Source organism: Vulpes lagopus, chromosome 16 (genome assembly GCF_018345385.1).
Source record: "Vulpes lagopus strain Blue_001 chromosome 16, ASM1834538v1, whole genome shotgun sequence".
Classification (NCBI taxonomy): domain Eukaryota; kingdom Metazoa; phylum Chordata; class Mammalia; order Carnivora; family Canidae; genus Vulpes; species Vulpes lagopus.
In genome coordinates this window covers 32323852-32343222 of record NC_054839.1, presented here as the reverse complement: position 1 = coordinate 32343222, position 19371 = coordinate 32323852, and the positions used below count along the sequence as shown (strand labels likewise).

The 19371-nt window shown below is 34.9% G+C and overlaps 1 protein-coding gene across 2 annotated transcripts in view; it reads left to right on the top strand.

Moving 5' to 3' along the window:
- Window positions 1-19371, top strand: part of UCHL3 (ubiquitin C-terminal hydrolase L3) — a 48608-nt gene that overhangs the window by 15315 nt on the left and 13922 nt on the right. For both annotated transcript variants that reach the window (XM_041731361.1, XM_041731362.1), the window contains one exon: window positions 679-726. In XM_041731361.1, coding sequence (XP_041587295.1) covers window positions 679-726 — 48 coding nt within the window. The remainder of the gene's footprint in view (window positions 1-678; window positions 727-19371) is intronic.

Here is a 19371-nt window from a genome sequence, read left to right as displayed (position 1 = left end):
TGAAATACATAAATTCCTAGAACAGAAATTGCTGGATCAACCAGTTTGCATGTTTTTAAGGCTTTGATACTTATTGCCAAATTGCCATTCATAAAGGTACTTTCACCAGAAGTTTACTACTTTTGCCCATTTTCTTCATCTTTGCTAATTGTGGGTATTTTAAGGGCATTTTTTTTTTAAGTTCAGAAAACTAAAATCTCTAGCTTCTGATAAATGCATGCTTTTTGCTCCACGTTTTTAAAGTGCTGACTGAAGCTGCATGATTAAGCAAAACTACAGCCAGAGCTGCAGAGGAGCATGTAACCTGGAGAAACAGATGAGATAAGCTTTTTCAGTCTCAATCTGTGAGATGCTTACTTTATTCCAGTCCCAGTTGAATAAAGTGTTTAACGTTAGTTCTAACAAGTAATTTAAATGACTCCCACTTGACATCTGGAAATTACAAATAATTAGATATTCAGTTGCTTCAGTCTGTAGGGATTTGTGGGTTGGACACTACCATTCATTTGGTTACTCAGAAATCATTCTTAAGTATTTAATATTAAACTGTTCCTAAATTTCTTCCAACTTGTTATTTCTTAACAAAGCTTTCAGTGTTAAAATTTAGCACTGTTGTTTTCTTTTAAAAATCTGGATATAGTCATTTTTTCCTATTGACATCTTGTGTTCTTGTTACAGGCTATTCGAGTCACTCATGAGACCAGTGCCCATGAAGGTCAGACTGAGGTATTTCACGTTTTTCAAAACTTTCCTGGCCATATGTAAGTTTAACTGTAGTGTTGTTGGATGGCATGTAGTTTTAGAAAATCACTTGGACTTTTTTTCCCTTTGAGGGAATCCGCTCATGTAAAAGTAGTTAAGAAATAGCACAAGAACATTTATGAATAAGCTATTAGTAGGCACTTGGCTATTGGCTATCTCAGTTTGTCTGATCATTTGGACAGATTGCAGATTATGGGCTGGTTGCTTTGGCTGACAAGCGGCCTGCATTTTCCGTATTAGATTCTTCTGACTTATGCAAGCGTTTTGAGAAAAATGCCTGCATGATAGTACAAGTAGATGAACGTGTAGGATTTTCAAGACTCTTCAATCATGCCCAACTTCCAGCAAAAAAGTCCCATCATTCTCTTTGCTCAATAAATCTGTTGTGGGGCAATATGATGATTCTTAACATCTTCATTCTGTTAGTTGTTCTACACCCAGGTCACCTCTCCTCTACTTTTTTTGCCTCTTTTTTTGTTCTATTGGTTTCCCAATAGAACATTCCCTCTTCCATTTCTTTTCCTTTGCTCCAAGCCTCATGCTCCCATTCCTGCAGGAAGTTTGTCAAAAGGTATTTCAGCCAAAATGGATAAAGTTGCTTAGTAAACCTACAACGCATTTTAGCACTAATTCCAGAGAATTAGAGATTTTCTTCTTTCTTATCCATGTGTGACTTGAAGCCATATGTTTTCACGTACAAAGATCATATTGCTTTTATGTTTTAAAAATACTTGAAAAAATGCCTGAAAAGTACCTGTTTTAAAAATACTGTTCTTAAATATTTTTACTGTCTTCAAAAAGTTTTTTTTAAAGGAAAAAACAATTCAATATTATTATGTAACTGCAGTTTTTCATAGATTGAACTGGATAACTGAGTGTTTATAATAAAGCCATCTAGGAATTTAAACACTAATTCCCCCTGTAATTTATGCCATCTTGGTTGTTCTCAGGTTCTGTTTTTAGAGGTGTGGACTATTGCTTTTTAACTAAGTTTTCTCTCACTCACGTGTGCGCACACACACATGCCATCTCTAAATGACTATAACACTAGATTAGAAATTAATAAAATATTCCCTTTTTAAATTGTTTTGTATGATCCTAGCATGTTTTTAATATTCACTATAGCTTTGCTTTTTTGTTTATATATTTACAGTATTAAAATTAGCAATGATGATTATCAGCATGAGATTACTATAAAATATGAAGATAGTTATTTGTAATAAAGCTATTACATGCTTTAATACATTTACTTCAAAATTTTGTCTTTGCAATACCTTCTCTTGCCCTCTTTTTTGCAGCTTTATCCATATTATGGCTTCAGTAACTCTTTAGGTGATATTCACAACTTTTTGCAGACCTAAATTCCACTTTTTCTACTATCGGATTGCCTTTTAGACATCACCTGAGTGACCACCACTATTTTAGAATGCGCTTGTCCTTGTTTGAGCTTATATGTTGTATTTTAAACTTTTTCCTTTATTTTTCCTGTTTCTTGTAACACTTGCATCATACATTTTCCCCATTATCACTAGTCTAATATGAATTTATTTAACTTCTTCCTGGAAGATCAGCTTTTAATGTAGATTCTTAATTCTTAATCTTTATTCCAATACTTATTCATTTTTACACAGTTCTCCTGGGTTACCTTTCCTGAAATGTAATTTGAATTATTTTGGGTACTCAAATTTTTCTGTATTTTTTTGTTTTGTTTTAATTTTAAATGTGTAGAAAGGAGTGATTTTCAAGGTGAGGTAGGGGTAGAAGTTAGAATTTTCTGGACAGCTTTTCCTAATTTTACTCTCAGAAGAATTGATTGCTTTTGCATTGATTAATCAATCAATCAAGAATTGATTATTTTGCATCTCCTATAATCACTAGCAGAGTAGTCTTATTTTTTATGTGTATCATAGCCCCAAAGTATATTGGGGTAAAAAAAGAAAAGTATTTGAGAACCATTCCCCAAGGATATACAATAAATTTCAGCCTCTTTAACCTAGCTGTATTCAAGGTTTTTCTAACCATTGTCCTAACTTTTCAACAGTGTTTTTTCTTTAACTATTTCTCTCTTGCTGTTCCTCACTTTATTGTTGCTATGCTTTACCTCTTGCAGTTTACTCTTGCTAAAAGTATTCCTTTGTGAATCTCTGCTCTTCCTACTTCTATCCATTCTTCAAGATTTGGCTTAAGTACTATCTTCTGCATGAAACAACTCATTCCTTCTGTGGACTCCTTTATATGACTTCTATTATTTGCATTTAGCTACCTTCATATTCTTTTTCATTTATTTAAGATGTATGTCTTTTCCCTTTAACCCCCACATTTGAACAGTCCTAAAATTAAGAGATATTTTTACAGTTTAATGTCATAATTTACTTGGCAGCTTTCCTTGCTTGGCTGTGCATAAAGTGACACACCTCATCACAACTAGGTACCTTTGATTTGATGAAATGTGGTGTCATATCTACCTTGCTGTGACTCTGAGGCCTAGGAATGGTATCTGGTTCATTTGGTCATGCTCTAGAATATCCACCACCAGTCCTTGCACGTGAGCACAACACATATTTATTATTTCAACCATAGTTCCCTCAGAACTATCTTTACTTGTGTAAGAATTTTTTTTTTAAAGATTTATTTATTCATGATAGACGTAGAGAGAGAGAGAGAGAGAGAGAGAGAGAGAGGAGCAGAGACCCAGGAGGAGGGAGAAGCAGGCTCCATGCCAGGAGCCTGACGTAGGACTTGATCCCGGGACTCCAGGATCGCGCCCTGGGCCAAAGACAGGCGCTAAACCGCTGAGCCATGCAGGGATCCCCTACTGGTGTAAGAATTTAATAAAAAAATAAAAAGTCATGTTTTTTCCATAGTCCCCTGTGTAAACAAGACATATCCATTAGTCATTGTTCTTCAGTAGGGTATTATTAACGTTTTGGGAAAGATTTCAGTTCTGAGAGAACAGAAACCCACAGCATACATTTTCTAATCTAATATGAACCAGCTTAAAACTTTTGCACCAGGTACTATTTTTGTGATCACCTCATTTTAGGTTCATTTACCATCTCTGGGCTTAAGAGTTTTTGACATATTATTATCTCCATTGTTTTATAGTCTAGCATACTGGTTTTTGGCAGTTCCTGGAAAAAAACTAAGTCTTTCTGATTTGTATTTGTTTGCTAGGGCTGCCATAACAAAATATCACAAACTTGGTGGCTTAAACAACAGAAACTTTTTTTTCTCACCGTTCTGGAGACTAGAAGTCAGTATCATTGTGCCATTAGGGTTGTTTTCTGGTGAGCCTCTTCCTGGCTTGTAGATGAGTACTTTCTTACTGTGTCCTCCCCTGGCCTTTCCTCTCTGTGCATGTAATGAGAGGGTGAGAGAAAGAGAGAGAGAGATGGATCAATCGATCAATTGATCTCTATTGATCGATCTCTGGTATCTCCTCTTCTTCTTGTAATGACACCAGTCCTATCCAATTAAGAGTCCCACATTATTAACCTTAATTACATCTTAGAAGACCCTAACCCCAAATACAGTTACACTGGAGTCAGGGCTTCAACATAAGAATTTTGGGGGAACATAGTTTAACCTATCACACCATCTTTGTGCTTTCAATGGACTCAGTACTCTTCTGGATATTTCCCTCCTGTTTTTATGGTTGGTACCTTCTCATCTATGAGGTTGCTCCTTAAAAGTCATTTTTTCAGGGACACCTGAGTAGCTCAGCAGTTGAGCGTCTGCCTTTGGCTCAGGGCATGATCCTAGTTCGGGGATCAAGTCCCACATCAGGCTCCCTGTGAGGAGCTTCTCCCTCTGCCTAGGTCTCTGCCTCTCTCTGGTCTCTCATGAATAAATAAATAAAACCTTAAAAAAAGTCATTTTTTCAAAGAGGCTTTTCTTTTATCACTGTTAAGTACATCCACCTCTGTGAATTTTCTGTCATAAAGTCCTGGCACTTTTAAATTATCTTATAATAAGGCTGTTTGTTTCTTCTGTTTACTTACTAGACGGTAAGTCCCATGAGGGCATAGGCCTTGTTGGACCCATTCACCTTGAATACCCAGGACAGTGCTTGGTATGTGTAGGCATTTATGAGAAATTACATATATAAAGGTAAGGAGCACAGGATATAGGTTTGTATGCCGACTCCACTACTAGTAGCTTAGGAAAGATACTTTCCTCAGTATAAAGTGGAAATAGTAGCATCTACCTTATGGGATTGTTGTGAAGATGGATGAGTTAACCATATAAAGTGTTTAGAATAGTCCCTGGCATGTAATGAACCTTCAATAAATATTAGGTGGTAATTTTATTAGGCATTCAGAAAGATGAATACAGATGACAGAGGATGAGGCAGAAGAAGAAATAATAGGGAGAAGCCAGATCAAGGAGGGGGCTTGGATTTTATAGGAAGTAAGGAGATACTAAAGATGGTGTGTTTCGTTTTCAGCATATTGAGCTTAAGGTGAGTTTTTGGGTCATCTGTGTAGAAGTTGGATATGGAGCCTAAAGCTTTGGGGAGATATCTGAAATCTTTTGTATTTGAGTAGTAGTTAGAACCTTGAGAATTCTATAGAGGGAGAATAGTGGTGGACCACAATAAATCCCCATGGCATGTTAGTGTTAAAGGAGTTAGAGGAACAGGAGCCAGTAATAGCAGTGTAATTGCAATGGTAGTTGTTATTGACATCGTTGGTACCCTGTCAGAACATGTTCATGGAGTGGAGCAGGCAGGAGCCTTAGTGCATGTAGAGATTTGTAGGCTAAATGAGAAATCAGTAAGTTAAGCCACTCAGATACAGTAGTGTTTTCAGGAGATTGGCCTTTTATGTGCTACTATACACCAGTTGTCTGTTTACTTGTATGGTTTTCTCTGTTCCACCATCCCACCATGAGCCTCAGTCAGTCTTTGGCTATTCCAGAAATTTGGACAGTAGCCCCACCGCACTTATATTTCATTAACTTATACTGAAAATTATTGCTTTCATTTTTCATTTAAGATAAAAGAACACTAAGATATGAGGAATTTAAATTATGTGTTTTTAAAATTGTGAACAAGTATCAGTGATACATTAATGGAAGCAATCTTCAAGTCCAATGTGAAGAAAAGAAAAAAATCCAGAAAAGTATTTAATTTGCCGTTAAACTGTACTTTTATTTCATTGATGCTTATCTAAAAAGCAATTTCTAAAGTCTGTCATTTGTCCATATTAGTCTAGGAGCCAGTCCAGATAGAAGTGGAGATCTTCTGATAATTTATTGTTTAACTTTTTACAGAAGAATAAATTTATTTTACTGCTCAGAACCCTCCATTCAAATTTATAATAATAATGAAAAGTAATAGAAAGTAGCACTGTTGCTTTATTTTTTTTTAAGATTTTATTTATTTATTTATGAGAGACACAGAGAGAGAGAGAAAGAGACATAGGCAGAGGGAGAAGCAGGCTCCATGCAGGAAACCTGATGTGGGACTCAATCCTGGGACTAAGCCAAAGGCAGACGCTCAACTGCTGAGCCACCCAGGTGTCCCTTTATTTGTGGTTTTAAATAAACATGCCAATATGGAAAGTATAGCAAAAAATGATTTTTGATTTATATATATTTACTTCCAATCTTTTCTTTAAAATTTATCTTTTTTTTTTTTTTTTTTTTTTAAAGAGAGGCAGAGAGAAGCAGGAGTGGGGTCAGAGGAAGAGGGACAGAGGGAATCTTAAGAAGGCTCTTGTGTCTTTAAGGACCTCTTTTTTACATCAGTGGAGATGGCCTCAGCAATAACCCTTGTCTGTGTTGATCTTTAATTCCCCATGCTCCTCTGTTTTGTTTCTTAAATTCCACATATGAGTGAAATCATATAATTGTCTTTCTCTGATTGACTTATTTCTACAGCTAATAATTTTTTAATTTAATTTCAATTAATTAACATATAGTGTATTATTAGTTTCAGAGGTATAATTTAGTGATTCATCAGTCTTATATAACATGTAGTGCTCATTATATCACATGCCCTCCTTAATGCCTATCACCCAGTTACCCCATGCCCCCACCCACCTCCCTTCCAGCAAGACTCAGTTTGTTTCCTGTGATTAAGTCTCTTATGGTTTGTCTCCCTCTCTAATTTCATCTTGTTTTATTTTTCCTTCCCTTCCCCATGCTCCTCTGTTTTGTTTCTTAAATTCCACATATGAGTGAAATCATATAATTGTCTTTCTCTGATTGACTTATTTCTACAGCTAATAATTTTTTAATTTAATTTCAATTAATTAACATATAGTGTATTATTAGTTTCAGAGGTATAATTTAGTGATTTATCAGTCTTATATAACATGTAGTGCTCATTATATCACATGCCCTCCTTAATGTTCATCACCCAGTTACCCCATGCCCCCACCCACCTCCCTTCCAGCAAGACTCAGTTTGTTTCCTGTGATTAAGTCTCTTATGGTTTGTCTCCCTCTCTAATTTCATCTTGTTTTATTTTTCCTTCCCTTCCCCATGCTCCTCTGTTTTGTTTCTTAAATTCCACATATGAGTGAAATCATATAATTGTCTTTCTCTGATTGACTTATTTCTACAGCTAATAATTTAATGCAAATATGTAATGCATTACAATGCCATTAGAGTTGTGCTGAATACTTTATTCTTTGTTACTCCTATATCTAAGTTAGCGCTTAGGTTTTTCCTTAGATTAAACGTAAAATCTTATTCGTAAACCAACCATCTTTTGATTACCATATTGTGTATATTTCAGAAAACAGTAATTATTTTAAGTATCTACCAGCTAATGATCCCTTCATGTTCAGAAGATTACATGGTTATAATGATATTTTTCTTAATAACAGGATGCCCATTAAAATGAGAAAATGCTTTGGGTGGAAGCCAAAATATACGTTAGTTTATTTTAGCATTTTAGAATAATTCATATTTGAGCACTTACAGTAACCTACCAAACACGTGATTTCTTAGTGGACCAGTTCTTTAGGCAGACCCTTTCCCCCCTTTTAAAAATGTCTATAATTACTTTTTAGGCTTTAGAGTATTTCTAATTCTTTGGTTAATGTTAAATAGTTTAAAGATTAATCTCTTCAATTTTCCTACACACAAGGACATGTACATTAACTGTAAAAGAAGGTAATTTTCCTTTTTATAAATACATACTCTCCACCTTTTTATTAAAGGTTTAAAAAAAAAAAAAAAAAAGGTTGAGAAATTCTCTGGAACTCCTATTTTAGCTCCCTATAACTTTTGCCTCCACCTCTCTTCTGTCTTTTTTTTTTTTTTTTTTTTTTTTTTAAAAGTTTTAAAATTGAGTGGGGGAGCTGAGTTTTGGAGGAGGGAGTACAAATTAGAATTAGTCATAGTTGGGAAAATGTTATTGGAATGGTTTTCATTTCTCTATTTTCTTTAATTTAAATTCAATTTAGTTAACATACAGTGTATTACTAATTTCAGAGGTAGAAATTGGTAATTCATCAGTTTCATATAACATCCTGTGCTCATTATACCAAGTGCCCTCCTTAATGCCTATCACCCAGTTAACCCCATCTCCCCATCCTCCATCCCTCCAGCAACCCTTTGTTCCCTCTAGTTCAGTCTTTTGTGGTTTGCCTCCTTTGTTTTTATCTTATTTTATTTTCCCTTCCCTTCTTCTAGGTTCATCTGTTTTGTTTCTTAAAAATTCCACATATAAGTAAAATCATATTTGTCTTTTTCTGACTGACTTAACATCACTTAGCATAATACTCTCTAGTTCCATCCATGTGGTTGCAAATGACAAGATTTAATTCTTTTTGATGGCTGAGTAGTATTCAAACACTAACACCATGTCTCCAAGCATGTAATTCAGTTCTTTATCTACCTAAAAAAAAAATGCTGTATAGATTAAATTAGTTGTTGAAAGCTAAGAAATATAATTACTACTCCATCCTATTTATACTTTTTCTCCCCTCTTCTTAGATTAACAAGTGCTGTCCTAAAATGGATCAAAATATTATTTTCTTTCTTTCATTATCATCATCTTATTTATTTATTTATTTATTTATTTATTTATTTATTTATGATTTTTTTGACAGTCTGGGGGTTTGGTAAATAGAGATATTAAAACCATTACTTATTTTAAAGGAAAATTCTTAAACTGAACTCATGAGTTTACTCTTTCAGATCTGACCAGCTGTAACCCTTCTGTGTAAAAATGTCTTCAGCAATAAACATAGAGTCAAGGTTAGGTTTGGGGATGGTGAGATTTTTCTGCTTGTTTTTTTTTTTTTTTTTTAATTTTTTTATTTATTATTTATGATAGTCACAGAGAGAGAGAGGCAGGCAGAGAGCAGGCTCCATGCACCGGGAGCCTGATGTGGGATTCGATCCCGGGTCTCCAGGATCGCGCCCTGGGCCAAAGGCAGGCGCCAAACCGCTGCGCCACCCAGGGATCCCTGCTTGTTTTGTTTTAAACGAGAACTTTCCAAAACAGAGGATAATGCTAGGATTTAAGAGTGTTTCATTTTAATAAATGAGAACCTGTTCTCATGTTGCAAAAAGAAAAAGCATTTCTGGAAATTAGTTTGGCCAGCTTAACAATGGTAAGCTTGAATTTAATGTAGCATGTACAGATACAAGTCATTATACTGTTAGAGATTTCTGACATGGAGAATTGTAAATTGAAGCGAGATAACATAGTCGTTAAAACCAATAGAGGAAAAGTCTTTTAAGAATATCTTAAAACCTGTGGGCAAAATGATTTCTTAGGTAAGCAAAGTGAATAAATTTGCCATCATACAGATTTTCCATGAACTATGTAATAGTATTTTGTATATTTTGATACCTAGCCTGTGTTTCAATTTTACTTCTTTGCCAACTAAACATGGATACGCTGTAGGAAAATTTACATCTTTTAGATTAATCTGGTTTTACTTTTCTATTTTAAATTTGGACCTTATATTTAATGTAATCCAATGTATTGTATTGAAATTTACTGAAAAAATACAGAAGTCCACTTAGAGTTATTTTGTAATTTTGATTTTAAACTTTTCAAGTTAAAAATTTTCATGTTTTATATTTGCATACATGTTCTCACAAATGTGCACACATGTGCTCATACATGTATGTACATACCTTTATATTTTACTCGCTTTCATAGCATTTGGCAGCCCTAATTTTTTTTTTGTCCATGTGCCATTTTTTAGACCCCGTGATATTTCTAACATCTGAAAGGGCATATACATCCAGGAAATAACTGTTAAATTTAATTGTGATCAAATATGTATTTTACCAAGGTGCCTAGGTGGCTTAGTCAGTTTTGCGTCTGCCTTAGGCTTGGGTAATGATCCCCCAGGGTCCTGCTCCGAGAGGAGCCTTCTCCCTCTCCCTTTGCCTGGCACTTTTCCGTGTGCTCTTTGTCAAATACGTAAATAAAATATTTTTTTGTTTTTTTTTTAATTTTTATTTATTTATGATAGTCACACAGAGAGAGAGAGAGAGAGAGAGGCAGAGACACAGGCAGAGGGAGAAGCAGGTTCCATGCACCGGGAGCCCGACGTGGGATTCAATCCTGGGTCTCCAGGATCACGCCCTGGGCCAAAGGCAGGCGCCAAACCTCTGCGCCACCCAGGGATCCCCGTAAATAAAATCTTTTTTTAAAAAAGTACATATTTTATCAGCAGGTCAATAAAAGGAATCATGATTTCTAATGACCATACAATGAGAAGCTAAAGTGATTTTTTTAAGTTGAATTTCATTTTCTTTTAGTATTTTATTCCCATTTCTACCCTGTAAAAAGGAGGAGATTGTGAAGACAATGCACATTGTTCTCTACTAGAGATGCACAAATATTGTAGGTTTTGGAGCCAAAAAATTCTCAATGTGAGGTAACTAGGGATGTTTGGAACATTAGGCATCATTTTGGGTGCCACAATGTCAATTGAGGAAGTTTTCTTTTTAACTCTTTAGTGTCATTTATGGGTGAATAAAATGGAAATTGAGGTGTTTAGTAGCTTCCAAATATTCTCGTCTTCTTAATTTTCACTGCTTTTGAAAGTATGTTTGCCATCTTATTTCAATGATAGTTACTATTTACTGAATGCATCCTATATGGCAGGCATTATACTAAGGGACAGGTGTACCCTACTCTAGTCCTGTAAACTCCTTAAGATCTCCGTATTTTATTTTATTTTACAAATGGGAAAACTACGAAGTAACTTGTTCAAGGTCACATAGCTAGTGGGTACTGACCATGCTCTAAAGGCAATAGAATGTGTACGTAAAACTGCTAACACAAAAAAGAAGAAAGAGGATTTTTAATTTTAAAGTTTTGTCCTAAAAGCAAAGTTAAACACAGCTAATAATTTTTTAATTTAATTTCAATTAATTAACATATAGTGTATTATTAGTTTCAGAGGTATAATTTAGTGATTCATCAGTCTTATATAACATGTAGTGCTCATTATATCACATGCCCTCCTTAATGTTCATCACCCAGTTACCCCATGCCCCCACCCACCTCCCTTCCAGCAAGACTCAGTTTGTTTCCTGTGATTAAGTCTCTTATGGTTTGTCTCCCTCTCTAATTTCATCTTGTTTTATTTTTCCTTCCCTTCCCCATGCTCCTCTGTTTTGTTTCTTAAATTCCACATATGAGTGAAATCATATAATTGTCTTTCTCTGATTGACTTATTTCTACAGCTAATAATTTAATGCAAATATGTAATGCATTACAAATGCCATTTAGAGTTGTGCTGAATACTTTATTCTTTGTTACTCCTATATCTAAGTTAGCGCTTAGGTTTTTCCTTAGATTAAACGTAAAATCTTATTCGTAAACCAACCAGTCTTTTGATTACCATATTGTGTATATTTCAGAAAACAGTAATTATTTTAAGTATCTACCAGCTAATGATCCCTTCATGTTCAGAAGATTACATGGTTATAATGATATTTTTCTTAATAACAGGATGCCCATTAAAATGAGAAAATGCTTTGGGTGGAAGCCAAAATATACTTAGTTTATTTTAGCATTTTAGAATAATTCATATTTGAGCACTTACAGTAACCTACCAAACACGTGATTTCTTAGTGGACCAGTTCTTTTAGGCAGACCCTTTCCCCCCTTTTAAAAAATGTCTATAATTACTTTTTAGGCTTTAGAGTATTTCTAATTCTTTGGTTAATGTTAAATAGTTTAAAGATTAATCTCTTCAATTTTCCTACACACAAGGACATGTACATTAACTGTAAAAGAAGGTAATTTTCCTTTTTATAAATACATACTCTCCACCTTTTTATTAAAGGTTTAAAAAAAAAAGGTTTAGGTCATTTCTTTTTTGCCTTCATGGTATTTCTAAATTTTTGTATTGTCATTAAGCAGTTTAAGGAGTAGTTGATTCATTTTCTCATACACAAAATGACATGCACATTAACTGTGAAGGAAAAGTAATTGGCCTTGTAGGACCTGACTATTTTGCTTTTGGATTTTTTTTTTTCATTTTTTTCTGAACTAGTTACAAATTTTGGAAAACAAATATTTGAATTGTGTTTGGAGAATACAAATAGAGCTGGTAATAGAGTTCCCTCTATGAATCAGTTAAATTAGTTGACAGTAAATGGGCAAGTAGCTTTATATGTAATAAAAATACTGAAATTAGAGCCAAGAGTCACGTATTCAGCCTCTGGCTTTGACAGACACTAGTTGAATGCTTTGGGCAAATCAATTAAGTCCTTGTGTTTCTGAATATTAAAAACCCCCAACACTGTCATGATAAACTCACTCTATGTATTTTATTTTATTTTACTTGGTATTTTATTTTTTAACTCAGAGGATTTAAGTCAGAATCATAATGCTTAAAAATCTCTTGAAATGAATGTTTGTACCTAATTTTCATGCAACAATAATTTATTAAATTCTTAAGAGTTCTTTCTAAAAAGCAAAACATTTACTCTGCTTTTAAAATGCCTACAGTTCTGAAAACTCTATTGTAGGTTTCCCCAAACATTATGTAACAAAGAGATTTAAATTATATGTCAGTGTTCTATATGAAGTCACATTATGTTGCATTACTCACACAGCAGAAGGGGGTGCAGTTTCAATGTTAAAATCCTAGCAAATGTTGATGTTCTTAATAATTTTAATGAAATACGTAATTTTTAGCAATTTTGAATTCCTGTACAAGAACTGAAAAACCGAGGAAGTGAGCTTTTTGTTATGACTCTCTGAAAGACTTAAGAATAAACTGTAAATATTTGATCTTTTCCAATTAGTATGGAAGACCATGTAAAAAAATTGGATATTGAGTCTCAAGATTCAGTTTACAATTTAAATTTCCATATATTGAAAGCAAGGCTGCCTTGGTTTCTTAAGCAATTGCACTGACAAGTGATACGAACATTTAAAAGTTGGTTGTGTGTGTCTTTAATCTTTATAATTCTAGGAAGAAAACCTAGGAATTTAAAATTCCTTAATAGCACACTTCGTACCAGTCATTTCATCTCTTAAAATGATATTACTTGGCAACCTTTCCTGAATTATCACATAAATTTTTACTGAAACTGAAAATATATATGATGTGTACTGTTATGCCTAAATTATGAATTAAATTATCTTTAGCAATCATGTAGAGAAAATATGTATATATTGTGTTCATTGAGCATTAGATAGAAATAAATATGACTAAACAATTAGAATTATTCCTTCTAATGTTAACATCTCAATGTTCATTTATTTATTAAAAATAATACATAAGCTAGCACTTGGGCTATAAAATAGTAAAGTTTTCCTGCCTAAGACCTTTATAAGATGGTTATAAGTAAAACAGTCATAATATAGTAATGTACCTTCCTATTTTTTATGTTGTAGAACATTAGCCAGATACAGACACATACAAAAACAAACTTTAATGTGTGGAACTCATTCAGCAGGGTGTGCTTTGAACCTACCATCTTTATTTTTTCATTCTTCCCTCTTATATAAGTTTACATTGGAAGACATGAGTAAAAAGAGGGCTAAAGTCACCTATAGATAATCTGATAGAGTTTGGACAAAAATTATATATTCATCTTTAAATAGAAATGATCATAGTTTTTACCTTACAGGATTATTGTGAGGATCTATGGCATCTATAGTTTAGAACCTCTGGTACATAAAGTAATCATACAATGTTAGCAATTATTAGTATTCACTGATGAACATGTAAGGGTACTTGCAGGAACATATTTACAGCATAGTTTATTTATTTGTTTTGTCAATATTTATTTGAGCGAGAGAGATAGTATGAGTAAGGGGAAGGAGAGGGAGAAACATACTCCCCGTTGAGCAGGGACCCAACTCAGGGCTTGATCCAAGGACCCTGGGATCATGACCTGAGCTGAAGGCAGATGCCCAACTGACTGAGCCACCCGTGTACCCCTATAGCATAGTTTATAAATGTAGGAAAGTAGGGCAGCCCCTGTGGCGCAGCAGTTTATCGCCGTCTGCAGCCTGGGGTGTGATCCTGGAGACTCGGGATCGAGTCCCACCTCAGGCTCCCGGCATGGAGCCTGCTTCTCCCTCTGCCTGTGTCTTTGCCTCTCTCTCTCTGTGTGTGTCTCTATAAATAAATAAATAAAATCTTAAAAAATAAAAATTTAGAAAAGTAGAAATAACCTAAATATATAATAATATCTCTATTTATGGTACATCTATTTAAGAAATAATATCTTGCCATGAAAAATGACATAGATACATACTTAATGGCATGGATAGAGGCCCAAAATATATAGATATAAAAAAAGCAGCATGAAGAGTATGATCCCTTTTTGTAAGAAAAACAAAAATGTTAAAATATTTTAACAAATTGCTAAAGGCCAAGTATAGGCTAGTATGAAACTATAAAATTGCTGTAAGGGGCCCCAAAAGGGAAGCCCATTCACTCCACAGACCTCACTGCTACTTATGAGTTAGACTAGAGAAAAGGCTAGAAAGAGCCCAAAGGTACAAACCTGGGGAAGGGAGCAGTTTCTACTTTGGCTAAGGCTCCAAGCCTTGGTTCTTCTCCCCTAAAGAACAAAACCTAAAGATACTGAGACAAAACACCTTCTTTGGGGAAGCAAATAGATAAAACCACCATTTGGGGGGAGGAGCAGAAAACTATGAGAGAAAGCGCTGGAAGAGGAAAGCCTGATCCTTGATACCAGGGGTAAATAGCCTACCTATGATGGTAGAAGCAATGGCTAAACCAGAACAATAAATAATATCTCCACCTTCCCACCGTTAAAGACCAGCAAGCACCAATAAACAGCTGTCAAAGTGTGAGAGTAAGTCAAGTACAAGGAGAGAGAACTCTGAGCACAGGTTCTAAGAAAAAGCCTAAAGCTGTGGGTGGAACAAGAACATTGAAAAAGAAAGCATCCAACAACCCAACTGCTACCCTAAGCACAAGGTAATGCTAGATGAATTTTAAGCTTGTAGGTTGCTGAGGTTATTTTGCCTAACAAAATAAAACATGAACAGCTCAACTCCTAACTAGATTGATTCAATTCCACACACTTAAGGTCTAGCAGAAGAGACATGCTAATTCTCAGGCATAAGTGGTATTTATCTCAGTCTGCTTTTATATAAGATATATAGCTTTTAACCAAAAATTAAAGACAAAGAAGAAACAAGAAAAATAACAATACGCTATTATTAGACAAAACAGTCAACAGAATCAGAGTCAGATATGATCCAGATATTGGACCTGTCAGATGTAGTTTAAAATAACTATAATTAATATGTTACTATGTTAAAGACTCATGTGAACAAAGTATACATGTACTAACAAATAGGGAATATTAGCAGAGAGTTGGAAACTATAAGAAAGAATCAAATAGAGGAATCCCTGGGTGGCTCAGTGGTTTGGTGCCTGCCTTTGGCCCAGGGTGTGATCCTGGAGTCCCGGGATCAGGTCCTACATTGGGCTCCCTGCATGGAGCCTGCTTCTCCCTCTGCCTGTGTCTCTGCCTCTCTCTCTCTCTCTGTCTCTCTCTCTCTCTCTGTCTCTCATGAATAAATAATAAATAAATAAATAAAATCTTAAAAAAAAGAATCAGATAAAAATCCTAGTAATGAAAAATATGGTACCAGAATGAAGAATGCCTCTAATGGGTTCACCAACCAATAGACTTGACAAAATTGAAGGGAGAATCAGCAAGTATGAAGACACATCATTAGAAATTACTCGAAGAATTACCAGAAGGAAGAGAGAGGTGGGATGCCTGGGTCACTCAGTGGTTGGGCGCCTGCCTGCCTTGGGCTCAGGTCATGATCCTGGGATCTGGGATTGAGTCCTGCATCAGGCTCCCTGCTGGGAGCCTACTTCTCCGTCTGCCTGTGTCTCTGCCTCTCTCTCTCAGTCTGTGTCTCTCATGAATAAATAAATAAATCTTAAAAAAAAAAAAAAGATAAGGGTGAGATGGGGACATGGGCAGGAAAAATATTTCAAGATCTAATGGCTGTTTTTCAAAGAGTAATTAAAGACTTCAAACCACAGCTTCAAGAATCTCAAAGAACACTAGGTAGGATAAATATCCCTACCCTCCCCAAACCAAACACACATATACGCAGAGATGCATAATATTTCAAAATGCTGAAAATGAGAGATAAGTAGAAAATGTTGAAGGCAGCCAGAAGAAAAAGGCACATTAGATAAAGAGGAACAAAGATAAGAATTACAGGCCTCTCAGAAATTTTTTTTTTTGAAGATACACCATGACTAAAGATATATATTTTAAATCCAAGGATAATTACTATAAAAGATAGAAACATAAACAATAAGACAATAGTATATATAAGATGGGATTGTGTAAATAATCCAAAAAAAAGGCAAAGAAGGAACAAAGATGGAAAAGGAGAGAGCTGGCAAAATAATAGATTTTAATTCAACCGTATCAATACTTACATGAAATTAATAAAATATAAGTGGTCTGAATATAAACACAAAAATTGAAAGAAAGATGATAACACTGGTAAAAAAGCAAAACAATTATGTGTCTTTAAGAAAGTCACTTTAAATATAAGGACATGGAAAGATTAAAATTAAAGTAATGGGAAAAGATACACAATGCAAACACCAATCAAAAGCTGGAATAATTATATTGAAATTAGATAAAGTAGACCTCAGAACCAGGAATATTAACAGTGAAAAAGAAGGACATTCTAAGGATAAAGAGATCAGTTCACCAAAAAGACTTAACATAAAGTTTGTATATGTAGCTAAAAATAGAGCCTCTAAATATAGGAGGCAAACATTGACAAAACTGAAGAAACAGATTCACAAGTACAGTTGGATATTTCAACACTTCTCAGCAATCAAAGCAAGTAGACCCGGAAGATTAGTAAGACCTTAAAAGAAGACTTTAACAACAATATCAAACAACTTGGCCCTATTAACATTTATGAACATTCCATCCAAAAACAGCTTAAGATACATTCTTTTCAAGTACACGTGGGATGTTCACAAGAATACGCCATATCCTGAATCAGGAAATAAAGTTTTCTTAAAAGTTGAAATCACACAAAGAAGGTTTTTTGTGTTTTTTGGTTTTTGTTTTTGTTGTTTTGTTTTGTTTTGGCCATAATGGAATTAAATTAGAAATCAGTAACAAAAAAATCTGAAAAATTCCCAATTATTTAGAAATGAAACCACTATACATTTAAATAGTTCATGGAGGGCAGCCCTGGTGATGCAGTGGTTAGGTACCGCCTGCACCCCGGGGTGTGATCCTGGAGACCCGGGATCGAGTCCCATGTTGGGCTCCCTGCGTGGAGCCTACTTCTCCCTCTGCCTGCATCTCTGCTTCTCTCTCTCTCTCTCTCTGTCTCTCTGTCTCTATGAATAAATAAAATCTTTAAAAATAAATAAATAATTAAATAGTTCATGGATCAAAGAGGAAGTCACAAAGGAAATTAGAAAACATTTTAAATTGAATAAAATTATCTTAAGATTTTTTATTTATTTGAGAGAGGCAGAGCACATGAGAACATGAGTAGGGGAGGAGAGGGAGAAGTGGGTTCCCTGTTGAGCAGGGAACCCGATGTGGGGCTCGACCCCAGGACCCATAACTCGAGCCAAAGTCAGATACTTAACCAACTGAGCCACCCAGGTGCCCCTGAATCAAAATTTTTAAAAAGTCAAAATATACAGGTTTCAGTTAAACCAAGAATTAGAAATCTCTATCATAAATGCTTATAGAAGAGAAAAAACAGGAGTTACAGAAAAATCTGTATCACTGAATGCTTATAGTAGAAAGAAAAAGCAAGGATTCAAGAGAAATTGATAGTATTAAATGCTTATAGTAGAAAAGAGGCTTCAAGTCAATGATCTAAATTTTTACCTTAAGGTAGTAAAAGAAGACCATATTAAACCCAAGTCAAACAGAAGAAAGAATAAAAATAAAAGCAGAGGGGTCCCTGGATGGCTCAGTGGTTTAGCGCCTGCCTTCGGTCCAGGGCATGGTCCTGGAGACTCGGGATCGAGTCCCATGTCGGGCTCCCGTGCATGGAGCCTGCTTCTCCCACTGCCTGTGTCTCTGCCTCTCTCTCTCTCTCTCTCTCTCTCTCTCTCTCTCTGTGTCTCTCATAAATAAATAAATAAAATCTTTTAAAAAAATAAATAAAGCAGAAATCAGTGAAATTCATTATTGTACTAAAGGTCCTGGGAGTGATGCAAGAACAAGAAAGAAAGGGCATATGAGTTAGAAGGGAAGAAATAAACTGTATTTATAATGAGCATGATTTTTTATGCTGAAAGTTTATTTAAAAATGGGGGATGGAGACTATCTGAAATGTTAATGTCATAAAAGATGAAGACTGTTGGAAATGTTCTAGATTAAAGGATACTAAAAATACATGACAAGTAAATTCAGTGTACCTGGTTCCTAGATTAGATCATGAGGAAAAATGCTCTAAAGGAAATTAACAGATAACTAACAAATTAAATGCAGACTACAAAAGGCACAATGTAAATTTATGAAGGTGACAACTACACTGCTGTTATGTAAGAGAATTCTCTTAGTCATAGAAAATACTGAAGTATTTAAGGGTAAAGGACCGTGATGTATGTAACTTACCCTAAACCCTCAAATGGTTCAGGAAAAAAATTACATAGCATAAATGCAGAGGATAAAGCAAATGGGGGGTGGATAGGATGTCGTAGGCAAATATTTCAGTGTTTCCTGTGCTGTTTTTGTTTTTGTAACTTTATAAATTTGAATTTTTTTTTAAAAGTTCTTAAAAGGTTTTTCAAAAATGTCAAAAGAAGAGGGCCATTACACTTGAAGTTGGAAACTGCTTTACTCACAGTAGGCAACTGTGAGGGATTAGGTAAGGTCTGCCTATAGGTTAGAGTATGTTTGCTTGCTTCTTGCTATAAAACACGTCTCCCCAAACTCTGTTCCTGTCCTGTAAGACAGCTCACCTTGTGTGCGACCATCCATCTAGGCCTTTTGTGTTGCCGTCATGTGAATGCGTGCAAACCAATAGATGATCACGCTCCTGGCTGTACTAGAAGTCAAGCCTTTTTTCTCTGACTCAGGAGTCTGAAGTCTTCTTCCAGCACCAATGAAAAAGTAACAGGCCAACTTTTTCGATTGAAAGCGTAAAATCAAATTCCA